Source organism: Chionomys nivalis, chromosome 5 (genome assembly GCF_950005125.1).
Source record: "Chionomys nivalis chromosome 5, mChiNiv1.1, whole genome shotgun sequence".
In the NCBI taxonomy this organism is placed as follows: Eukaryota; Metazoa; Chordata; class Mammalia; order Rodentia; family Cricetidae; genus Chionomys; species Chionomys nivalis.
The window spans coordinates 60,747,431-60,759,647 of NC_080090.1; the positions used below are offsets into that span (position 1 = coordinate 60,747,431).

General features: G+C 37.1%; 1 protein-coding gene across 6 annotated transcripts in view; it reads left to right on the top strand.

Moving 5' to 3' along the window:
• Rabgap1l (RAB GTPase activating protein 1 like) overlaps positions 1–12,217 on the top strand; it is a 659,411-nt gene that overhangs the window by 616,934 nt on the left and 30,260 nt on the right. For 5 of the 6 annotated variants that reach the window (XM_057769682.1, XM_057769683.1, XM_057769684.1 and 2 more), the window contains one exon: positions 6,646–6,738. In XM_057769682.1, coding sequence (XP_057625665.1) covers positions 6,646–6,738 — 93 coding nt within the window. Of the gene's footprint in view, positions 1–6,645; positions 6,739–6,923; positions 8,629–12,217 lie in introns of those variants that run through there. The other variant, XM_057769685.1, reaches the window with a different exon arrangement.

Genomic DNA, 12,217 nt, shown 5'->3' on the forward strand with positions numbered 1-12,217 from the left:
GCAGGTCTTATTTAAAATGCAAGCATGGGGCTTATGCAGAGGGAGTTTCATGTGTAAGAGCGCTCACTGAAAACACTAGGACCTGAATTAGGATCTTTTCATTTTGTTGTTTTGTTTTGTTTTTTTCAGGAAAGGGTTTGATAGGGCATTCCCTTCTGTATACTATGACTATGTTTTATTACCATTGGTTATTAAAGAAGCTGTTTCGACCAATGGCTTAGTAGAGTAAAGCCAGGCAGGAAATCTGAAGAAAGATATGTAGAGAGAGTAGACAGAGTCAAGGAGATGCTGTGGAGCTGCGGAAGGAGAAAGATGCCAGCCAGAACCTTACCTGTAGGCCACATATTCATGGCAATATACAGATTAATAGAAATGGGTTAATTTAAGAGTTAACTAAAAATATGCATAAGCTATTGGTCAGACAGTGTTGTAATTAATATAGTTTCTGTGTTATTATTTGGGTCTGGGTGGCCAGTAAATAAAAAAGCAGTCTCTGCCTACAAGGATTTCTCTGTGTAACAATCATGGCTGTCCTGGAACTCTCTGTGTGGTGTGGGAGGTCTTTCTGTCTATGTGTTGCTTGTATTGGTTAGTGAATAAAGAAATTGCTTTGGCCTATAGCAAGGCAGAACTTAGCTAGGCAGGGAAAACTAAACTGAAAGCTGGAAGAAAGAATGCAGAGTGAGGAGAAGCCATGTAGCCCCACCTGAGACAGATGCCAGAATGTTACTGGATAAGCCACAGCCTCGTAGCAATACATAGATTAACGGAGATGGGTTAATTTAAGATATGAGTTAGCCAGAAATACGCTTAAGCTATTGGCCAAATAGTATTGCAAATAATAGGGTTCCTGTGTGATTATTTCGGGACTGAGCAGTTGGGAACAAAACAAGCAGCCTCCTGAAACAACTGTGTAGACCAGGCTAGCTTTGAACTAATAGAGATCTGCCTGCCTCTGCTGGGATTAAAGGTGTGTGCTATCAATGCCCCGTGGGTTAGGATTTTAGCACCCACTTAAAAACTGGTCATGGTTGTGCACCACCACTAATCCTAACACCATGGGGAATGGGAGAGGAGGATGCCCCGGTCTTCTGTTCACCAGCCTAACTCCAGGTTCAGTAAAAGGACTTCTTTCAGCCTGTCTCAAAGGAATAAGGCTGAAAGTGAAAGAACAAGACACCTGATAACCTCCACTGGCCTTCATGTACGCACAAGTGTTCACACTTTCATGCACGCACACATGCTCACAAAACACTACATATGCCATAAAATGTTTAAATCATATTCTAGTTATTATATCAGGTCTATATGGAACATAAATGAGTTTAGTTGTTACATTTGGGTCCCATCTCCAATGTAAAGGGACTTCATTACATATTTGCAAATATTCCAGATTACAAAATCCAAAGCATTTCTCAGCCTATGCATTTCCTTTAAGAACACTTACACTGCTTTTTGTTGTTGTTGTTGTTCTCTTTCTTTCCAGTATCTCTGACTAGGTGAGGGTAATTGGTATGAAGAAAAAGCAAGACAACTGGGTAATGACTGCTTCTCCTTTCCTGTTATTAGAGGTCACTGTTCTACCACCCCCTCTGCCTTCACTTATTAGACTCTTTTCTTCATTATTTCCTGATAACAGTGGAATATGACTTATTCTCATCAGTAAGTGGCAGATGAAAGCATTATGCCAGCAGTAGAGTTAAAGTTTCATCAGTGATTTTGAATTGATACCTACTAGGTTTTATCACTTGAGAAATAAATGAAAAGGCCCATTTGATGTAGTGCGGTGTCCTTCAAAATACTGGTCATCATTATCAGTTTAGAGGGCTGAAAGGTCATCTAAAAGTGCAATGCAATGAATCCATAATGAAAATACCTGTGAATAGTGCTTAGTTCCTTAGCAACGCCTGGATGCAACTTCAGAAATACCACAGCCAGTGAGATTAGTGATATGAGAGAGTAATCCCAAAGGGACCACATGAGTTTGGATTTGAAATGGAGCCCCATGGCCTTTACTTATCACTTACTGTATCTAGTTTTGTGTCCTGGTTTTTGTAACATAAGACATAACCATTTATAGTTTATTTTATAATGGTATTCTTACAGTCATATAAAGAGGAGGGGATGGTTTTCTCTTTTCAATTTTTAAGTTAGCATGGACAGTAATAGATTAAATTCTGGCATTTTCATATATATAAATATGTATATGTCATTCTTGCTTTTAGCAAATGTATAAAGACTTTTGACTGACTTCTGTTTGCAACGATTTAGCAGCACAACTAATAGTGATTACTTGATTACTATTTGTAATATATTGTTTTAATTCCCTCTTAGTACCATAGTAAATCCCTGTAAGTTAAGTGGTTGTAAGGACATGCGTAGTACTGTATAGATTTGTAGGTTGGAATAAGACATGGATCTCACGAACAGAAATGGAAGTGTCGTCAGAACCGTGATCCTTTGTGGAGGTCCATTTCTTTGCTTTTTCTAGCATGAAAAGGCTGTTCACATTCCTTTACTGAACAAATTCTGTTTCCCAAAGTCAGCACAGCACCAGCAGCAGCAGCAGTGACAACAGTGGATTGGCCCTTTGGCAATAGTCACATCTCAGTGAAGTCAGAAAAACCCTTCTCTCTTAATGATTCATGTAATTTCAGAGGATTTACCCAATAGTCTAAAATATTTCTATCTCGGATTCCTAGGCTTAGTCGCATTTGAAAATCCATTTGCGCTGTACTGTGAAACAGCATACTCACTGGTTCTGGGGATTCGTCTGAAGGCAGTTTTGAGTGACTATTTTTTTACTTCAAGTTCTGCTTTCAAGTTAATTGTTTTCTTATAATAATAGGTCTGTGTATTTTTAAAGTTGAGTAAGAGAAAAAGCAGTAAATAAAATGTGTATGAATATGACACACACACACACACACACACAAAAAGTGGCAGTAGAGGCAGTTGTATTGGGAAGAATCTCAGTCACAAGAGGGCCCACTCTCTGCAGGTAGGAATCCAGAAGCCAGAGGGAGTGCCAGGCTGCAGTAGCTCCAGTTGTTCAGCTTCTTCTTCCTAAAGAAAAGGTTGACAAGTAGGCAGTCTCCAAAAGTCCCTAATTCTGTGTAAGTGGATGTTTATTTCATGAGTTTCCATGTTGGGGCCAAGTACTGTGTCATTTGTCTCTAACATGACTGATTCAGAACATCGGTTCTGTTTGAAGATGCTGTCGTTCCAGAATGTGGCTGTCATCGACAAGTCAGCCAGTGAATGGCTGTTTGCATGGATGCTGCTGCAATCCCAGCAGAGTTGGAATCCAGTTTTATTTTTCTATTTTGTTTGTTTGTTTGTTTGTTTGGTTGGTTGTTGGTCAAAGTTAACAATAGCTTAGAAAACTAAATTCCAGGTCTTTTGCTAGACAAAGCACTCTACAAAGGAGCTGCAGCTCTGCCTTTTTAAAGGGACATTTTGAAATATTGAGTGCTTGTTGTCAATTGTTTTCCATTTCCTGAATTCAGCCAAATAGGAAGTTCTGGAAAGGTCGAGGGTGCTCAGCTGGTGAAATAACCCACACACTGCATCCATTCAGCACATAAAAGGAGTGCTAGATAATTCTTAACACATTCTTCAAGTGCATACCATCATTAAGTTGATTTTTCTTAAGGAATAAGCATCTATACTTGAGATAATAAATTCTTTCAATTTTAATAATTTTAGTTGACCTTTTGTTCATTTAATGAAAACTACCTACCGAACAGGTTTTCTTTAATTCCATTCTTCAGTAAGAAAAATTTTAAAATTTCATATTTCCTAAAATAACATAATTTGTATTTGTGCCTCAACTGTAGAAAAGGCTCCATTTTCCTGATTACCTCATACATACCAAGAGTCTAATATCCACCCCACTGTCTCTCTCCCCCATCTTTTTCCCTTTTGCATTGCTACAATTACAGGTGGATGCTTGGTTTTGCCCAACAGCACAAGATAAATAAGCTTGGAAGGTTTCCTAGCAACACATTGCTCTGGGAACCTGTTCTGTTTCCCTGAAGAAGATAAAGCCAAGCACCATAGAATCTCAGCCAGATGGGAAAGATTTACTTACTGATGGTGTTTAAAATAAGAATAATTATTTTATGTATATATTTTAAAAGTGTTAAATAAACCTTTTATTTTTTTTCCAAATTGAAGTAAACCTCTTCACATAAACAGTAAGTTGAGTTTTACTGCCTACAGCCCGGAGACACTCTCCTGTTTTCCCTTTGCTCAGGGCAGTCTCAGCACCAGGGACCGAGGCTTGATCTTGAGAGTCATTTTCAGTTTCTGAATGAATGATTAACACATAGAAAATTGAAAGAAAAGGAGAACACCATCAAAACAAAGAAAAGATGTTTTGCTAGTTCAGATATTGTATCTTTCTCCTGTTTAGCTAAGGATCTGTGAAGTCACTCAGTTGGCAGGTGGCATTTTCCTTTCTGTTCAATCTAGTTGGTCAGTGTGCTTGGGAAAGTCTCTGGACTTGGAGTAATCAAGAATTATTGTTTCTCCTGACAAGATTTAATCAATAGTGACTTGCAGTTTAGTCACACTCTGGAGAATGTCCTCACTTCTTTTTTTTTTTTTTTTTTTTTGATTTTCGAGACAGGGTTGGTGCCTGTCCCGGAACTAGCTCTTGTAGACCAGGCTGGCCTCGAACCCACAGAGATCCTCCTGCCTCTGCCTCCCGAGTGCTGGGATTAAAGGCGTGTGCCACCACCGCCCGGCTTTGTCCTCACTTCTTAATTGGCTGAAAGATATTTCCCCATTAGCCAGGTGAAAATTCACATAATGTGGTTATTGGGTGGATTACTCTGTGTACCGGATTTGGACCCTGTTTTGTAAAAATTCCCAATCATGGTCAGCAGCAGATCACTGCAGTTCATCACAGTACTTTTGATGGTGAGTCCCAGAGTAATCAGAACAAAAGAACAATCCTGGTCTCTGTATTGAACAAACTCTCTGGTCAGATTGCAGGGAATTGACGTTATCCTCACCCTAGAAAAGTTTGAAGTACCTTCATGCAAGTAATTCTGTATTCTTTGGCTCTTTTATTTTCTAAACATCATATAGTGAACTCAACAGGAAGCATCTTTGGAGGCTTAGGATGAATCATATCTTTTAATAAGTGTGTCGTGTGTTAAGGGTATAGACACATCTTCCTTGCCTTCACTGATTCCTTGAGAAGGCATACATAACATGTTTATAGACTCTAAAACTACCTAAAATAAAACTTCCTTTCTTTCAAGTTCTTTCTTTGGGATCTAGAATTAAGAGAATTTCGATGTTTGAAAGAATTATATAGGACTTTGATGTAGGATGCAACCACTAGAAAAAAACAATGAAAATGGACTCGATCAGCCACATAGAACAGAATAGATTCGAATGCATTAATTTTTTTTTTTTTTTTTTGGATTTTTCGAGACAGGGTTGCTCCGTAGCTTTTGGTTCCTGTCCTGGAACTAGCTCTGTAGACCAGGCTGGTCTCGAACTCACAGAGATCCGCCTGCCTCTGCCTCCCAAGTGCTGGGATTAAAGGCGTGCACCACCACTGCCCGGCTGAATGCATTAATTTTTACTGCATATTTTTTATTAAAAACTTCTACAAACCAGGAAGTATTTTAGATACATTATATGTTTCATTATTTAAATCTCCTAGCAACCTTTACTTTACCAGGTAGAAATTATTTGCAATTTTTAAGTGAAGAAACTGTTCTGGGCAACTAAGTGTCTAATTGTTGAAATATTACAATTTCTAAATAGTTGTCATTCAAATCTGGTTTCTTTACTGGTAGATAGTTCTGTGGTCTATATACTGTATTTATTTCTTAGAATTCTAATATTGAATGATCATAACCTTTAGAGAAAAATGAACAACTATCTTTTTTATTTTGTTTTATAACAGGCTCTCACTCTGTAGCCTGCCTAGCCTGGAACTTGTTGTGTAGACCAAGCCATCCTCAGAGTTCCACCTACCTCTGCCTCCTGAGTGTGCTGCTATGCCCATATTAACAGCTGTCTTTTGAAGATGACATAATCTTAGCAAGAAATAGATGATTTGTTTAATTTTTATTGTTTTATTCAGCATAATCATCTCACATCTTCAGGTTTCATTGTCAAACTTTACCACCTTTTTGTTTATGATATTTTACACAATTTTTTGCTTTTATAAAGAAGAACCTTTCACTTTTCAATATGATAAAGTAAATTACACCTAACAGTAGCTAAAATTAATAATATTAAATATATTCACAAAATAGGTTGTGACATCAACAGTATAGTAAAACAGAAGCAATCCAGTTATTTTTGTAACATTGGAACAGAACCATACACGTTTGTTTGTCTACTGCCCATGGATCCGTTGGTCCCCGAAGAGTTGAATGGTTATAACATCAGTGATATGGCTTACAAAGCCTGCAATGTATTCTATCTTCACCTTCACAGGAAAAGTCTACTAGACTCTATTCTAGAACCTGGTTTTTACTCCATTTCTAAGTTGTAAATACTGTTTTAGAATACCAGACACACAAGACGTTTTAAAAGTGTTTTTTGTTGTTGTTGTTGTTGTTGTTGTTTTACGAATATAAGGTTTTTATCTAACATGTTGTTCTCCAAACACTGCAGGTACCAACCAAAAAGCTGAAGAAATATGAAAAAGAGTATCAGGCAATGCGGGAGAATCAGCTGCAACAGGAAGACCCAATGGATAGATACAAGGTATGGAGACACTTGGCACTTCCCAGGGCAAAAAGACCTTATTTTCCCTAATTCAGCAGCTGTGGTGAGTTCAGTTCCCTCTGCTCCACTCTGAACTATTCAGACAGTGGCATGCTGACTATGCCCATGTCTTCAATTTCCACTGACTTTTGAGTATTCCACCATAATATTTTTTTTTCTCTCAGTTTGTATATTTTTAGGTAACTCCAGCTATTACATGTATACTGTGAATCTTCATGAGAAGCTGAAAGGGAAAAAGAAAGTGGCCTTCTTCTTTCAAAAATGAGAAAAATAAAACAGAAAATGCCAAAAAGTACTGTCTTAGCTGTGCATGATCACTTCCACAGAGACTCTTAAATGTGACCATTCCAGGACTGACGGAAGGATATTGCAAACTTGTCCTTGTCTGTAGCAGATGTTAAAAATAAAAAACTCAGAAGGAAAAATAAAAACCACAAACATGTATCAATCACAGCAATGTATTTGTTGCAATGTTTCATTTTCACAAAAAAATCATAGGTGGCAATGACATTTGCATGCAGTTTTAGAATCAAAATTATTTCATTTGTATCTTCATTGGTTTGGGTATTTTAAAAAATTGTTTCATCACAAAGATAGATCTTTTCAGTGATAATTAGCAGCATTGGTCACAGCATGCAATGTTGGGAAACAGTGATTTGCAATTTAATTTTTATCTTCTGAAATGTTACTGTCTTCCTTTAGCTGATTTAATTTTTGAGACTCAAACAGATAGGTCTGAGTCCCTCCTTGCTACGTCAATATCCAACTGATGCTGAAATGCCCTTCCAAGGAAAGCATTACGGTGCCTTTCTTAATGGAACCATCCACACCGGGTTGACTTTTACTTCCATAACCAGAGTTGCCTCTGTGGTTGGAAAGGTATATGTTGGCAGCAGTCACACTATGTATCTTGATTTTATTGTTGAATAGAAAAACAAGAAACGATCACAGAGGAGCATGGCTCTGTGGGTTTCATAGTCAAACAGACTGCGGTTAAAATCCTGGCTCTCTGGAAAAGGCAACAGGATTCGAAACTATAGATGAGGACTTTGGTTCCTATGTTACTGGTCAGCATTTTGAGTCAGTCATTGAACCTCTCCTGGTCTGTAAAATACTTGGGAAAATGTAATTTTGTGGTGAATTACTTTGAGATTGAAGGCTGCTGTATGTTAAGTACTCAGAACATAATTGGTGTTTAATAAATGGTTATTGGTTTTTAAACTCCATTACCACAGGCATGACTAGAATAATATAACTTTGCTTGGACCTGTCTCTTCAGTCATTCACTGACCATTTTCATAGCTTGTATAACTATTACTATCCTATAGTCTTATCATCAGTCAGTATATTATTTTCATTCCTCTAGAACTGGCTTGAGAAATGAAAATAATTCCACATATGGTTATGATAGATAACTATTACCACATTATATGCTTATAGAGAAGGTTTGATGACTATCCACTATTGTCTTCTCAGTAAACTTCAGTTTTAATGCCAGACCTATGATACAGAAAGGCATAAATGGACTCATGATGAACTGTTAAAGATCAAATCATTCTAATATTTAGAATACTACCGCCATTATGAATAAAGTACTTTCAGATAAAAGAGAAGAAAATGATAGCCCAAACTTTCATAATTACACAGACAAAAACTGAGCACAGTTGCATGCACCTATGTAGCTCTCTGTGATGGGATAGAGGATCATTTAGGTCCAGGAGATTGAAATTAGCAGCATAATGAGATCCCATCTAAAAGCACAAAATAAAACCACAGCAAATGCCTCACAGAGCCCAAAGAAACTATAAAAAACTGAACTGTAACTATCTTACATCCTTTTTGTGTCAAAGCTGGCATGTATAAATATATCACTTATAAACTATAAGATTATTTGTACAGTTTTTATTGATATCAAATCAAACTTTTAAAAGTAGGTATTTTAGGTTCAAATATTGTGGGGTTTGATTTTTGTTTGTTTGTTTGGTTTTATTTTGAAAGAGTCTTGTTCTGTATTCCAAGATGATCTTCATTTGGGCCTGTGCCACCACTCCCAACCCACTGTAGTAATTAGTTGTACATGTCAGACACCCTCTATCACTATTTCTTTTTTATGATTATAATGGCTTTCTAGTATGTTATGTAATAAATGTTTCTATACCTTTTTTAAAAATGTATAGATATCAGTCCCAATGATCTACTTGACAAAACTATAATCAAGTTATAATTACATTTCAAGCTAGTAATTGCCAGTGTAGCTCTAGCTATCAATAGATTTGATCCTTCAGGTACAGAAAAATCTGGTTTATGACATAAATTAAGATTAACTGGAGAGATGGACTCTTCAGGTAAAGGCACCTGTTTCCAAACCTGATGGCCTGAATTCAATTTCCTGACCCATGAGTGGAGGAGAAAACGGACTCCCAAAAGTTTTCCACTGATCATTACGCTCATACTGTAGCATATGTGTGCCTACACATATAACACACAAATAAGTAACAGCTGGGTGTGCTGGTACATGCCTTTGATCTCAGTGCTTCTATGACAGAAGCAAGTGGATCTCTGAATTAAAAACCAGTCTTGCCTACAGAGCAAGTTTCAGGACAGCCAGGGCTACACAGAGAAACCCTGTCTCCAAAAACCAAAAAAGAAAAAAAATTAAGAAAGAACAGAAAATGAAAAGTAAAGAAAAAAATAAGTAAATACATTTAAGGAAGTAAATTATAATTATCTTAATATAACAAAGTACGTTCAAAAATACATTTGGCATCTTCTGGTCTCTTTGGGAAACAGGCACTTTTCATTTATTAGGGAAAATCGTGAAGACAATGAGTACTCACACCTATTCAGGAGTGATTCCTCCTTTACCATTGGAACCCATACTACATAAATTGCCATGTCAACCTCCAGCTTGCCATATGGCAAGAGAGTTGCTAAGACTGTGGATATTTCAAGACAAAAACAAACCCCAGAAATGTCATACCATAACTGTTCCAGTTCAGTGCTATTATTTCTCTCATACTTGATGAGATTTAAAAAGGGCTTTTGCATCAAAGTGAGAGCTGACATTAATGATCTGGGAATGCATAGGTTACTCTCAATGGCCACATGTTTTGCTGTACCAATCTAAGCATGTGGCCTAGGGGTATACTTCAGGGTAAAGCACTTAGCTAGCATGTGTGAGATCATAGGTTCAATGCACATTATCATTTCCCTTCATGCCCTCCCATCTAAGTATGTTCTTTGTGCCTATTACAAAATCAGTTTATATTACTGGACTAGGCAACACTTCAGTCCCTACCATGAATAAAGAGAAGGAATGGTGTTAGTAGTTTTAAAATTCTAAGCACAATGAAATGTTCAGCAATTAGGTAGTGGTGATGACTACAGCTTCATGTAACTGAATTGTATACCAAAGCATGGTTTTGTTAGACGTGGTGGTGAACAAGCTGCAATGCCAGCACATAAAAGGCTGAAGCAGAGGGTCAAGAGTTTGAAATAAGCTTGGGCTACATAGACCATGGCTCAATAATCCCTCTTCAAAAAGCACATGATTTTATGGTATACAAATTAAATCTATATCCTAACCCAAGACAAATGTTCCAGAATATTTACTTTTAGACCACCCTCTTTCTTTTCTGTTTTTTCTTTATTTTTGGTATGTGTGTATGTGTACACATGCATAGGCAGGCACATGCACAAGTATGTGCAAATGGGCATGGAGGCTAAATGTCAGTGTCTGATATCTTCCTCAGTTACTCTGTACCTCATTTTTTGAGATGGATTTCTCACATAGCCTGAAGCTCACTAATTTGGCTACTCAATGAGCTCATATACAGCTACACTGTTTTGTTTATTGTTTGTTTGCTTGCTTGATTTTAATGTAGGTGCTGAACACCTAAACTCAGATCTTAATGCTTCCATGTCAAGCACTTTACCAACTGAGCCATTTCCCCAGCTACTGTATTTTCTGTGAGGCAGTGTCTCCCATGTCCTAGGCTGGGCTTGAACTCAGTGTGTAGCTGAAGAATACGATGCCAAACTTCCCAGCCCCTTGCGTCTACTTCCTGAGTGTTGAGATTACAGGTATAAGCCGCCATGCCCTTTTTATGTGATGCTGAGAACTGAACTTAGAACCCAGGAGTTCTTGCACACTAGGCAAGCATTCTACCGAGTTACATCCCCAATATACCCACCATTTCTTCTGTGAGACACAAGTCACTTGTGTCAAAATATAGTACTTATTTAGAAGTCATACTTGTGTAAAGGAGATCTTTTGTGAAATTTTGCGCTAATTTGTTGAACAATAGAAATGGTGCATTCCTTTTTAGTGTTGCTCATTAATTTCTAGGTAGAGTATGTGGTGTTTCTATCCATATATACACACATATAGAGTAATAAGCACAAACATACATACTGTCTAATCTGGCATCAAATTTGTATTGAGACCCAGGAACCCTCAAACAACTGCTTATAGCCTTTAGTGGTGTCTTTCTGTTTAACTCCATAAGACTACAAAAGAGAAAGATTTTTCTGGAGGATAAAAATACAGTATTAAGGGGGCTGGAGAGATGGCTCAGTGGTTAAGAGCACTGGCTGCTCTTCCAGAGGTCCTGAGTTCAATTCTCAGCAACCACATTGGTGGCTCACAACCATCTGTAATAAGATCTGGCACCTGCTTCTGGCATGCAGGCATACATGGAGGCAGAATGTTGTATACATAAGGAATAAATAAATAAATCTTTAAAAAAAATACAGTATTAATTCTGAACCTCTTTTTTTTCCTCCTTCTTAACCTGGTCCAATATATATGATATTGTTTTATTTATCTATTCTGGCCTTTTAAGTTATAAATTTGATTGAATTCAAATGTGAGCTATAGATGTGGCTAGTGATGTCCCCAGAAAATATATTTTTATGTATATGTATATCTGTTTTAGAACATTTTAAAAATTAATAAACAAACCCACCAAAGCAGATAAGAATTTAGAAATCAAAATTCTTTTTCCTACACGTAGGACATGGTTGCTTTCATTGTGGGGAAAGAATTTCAGTAATACAGTCAATTGGTGAAGAAGCTTCTAGAGAATTGCAGCTATCATCTAATTTAAAGAAAGATACACTCCTTTTCTCATTTAATTAAGACCTGCTGATAGTAATGTGGGTCAGGTCTTTAAAAACACAAGTAATTAATTAAATTCAGTGAACTTCCCAAATCGTAGTAAAAACTGCCCGTTCTGTCCTGGAAGAATGTGTACTGTTTAAACTGTTGGGCCTAAGACATGCATAGTATCATAAATATATAACTTAGAGTTTAAATATATAGTCATGTTCAGTATAGTTAAATGTAGAATGTTTAACTGCCTTCATGAGCTTAGTTAGGTATAGTAAATTTTTTAAAGTCAAAATGTAATTCAAGCAGCATAGATAATGGAGAAGGACTTACCTAACATGTGGATGC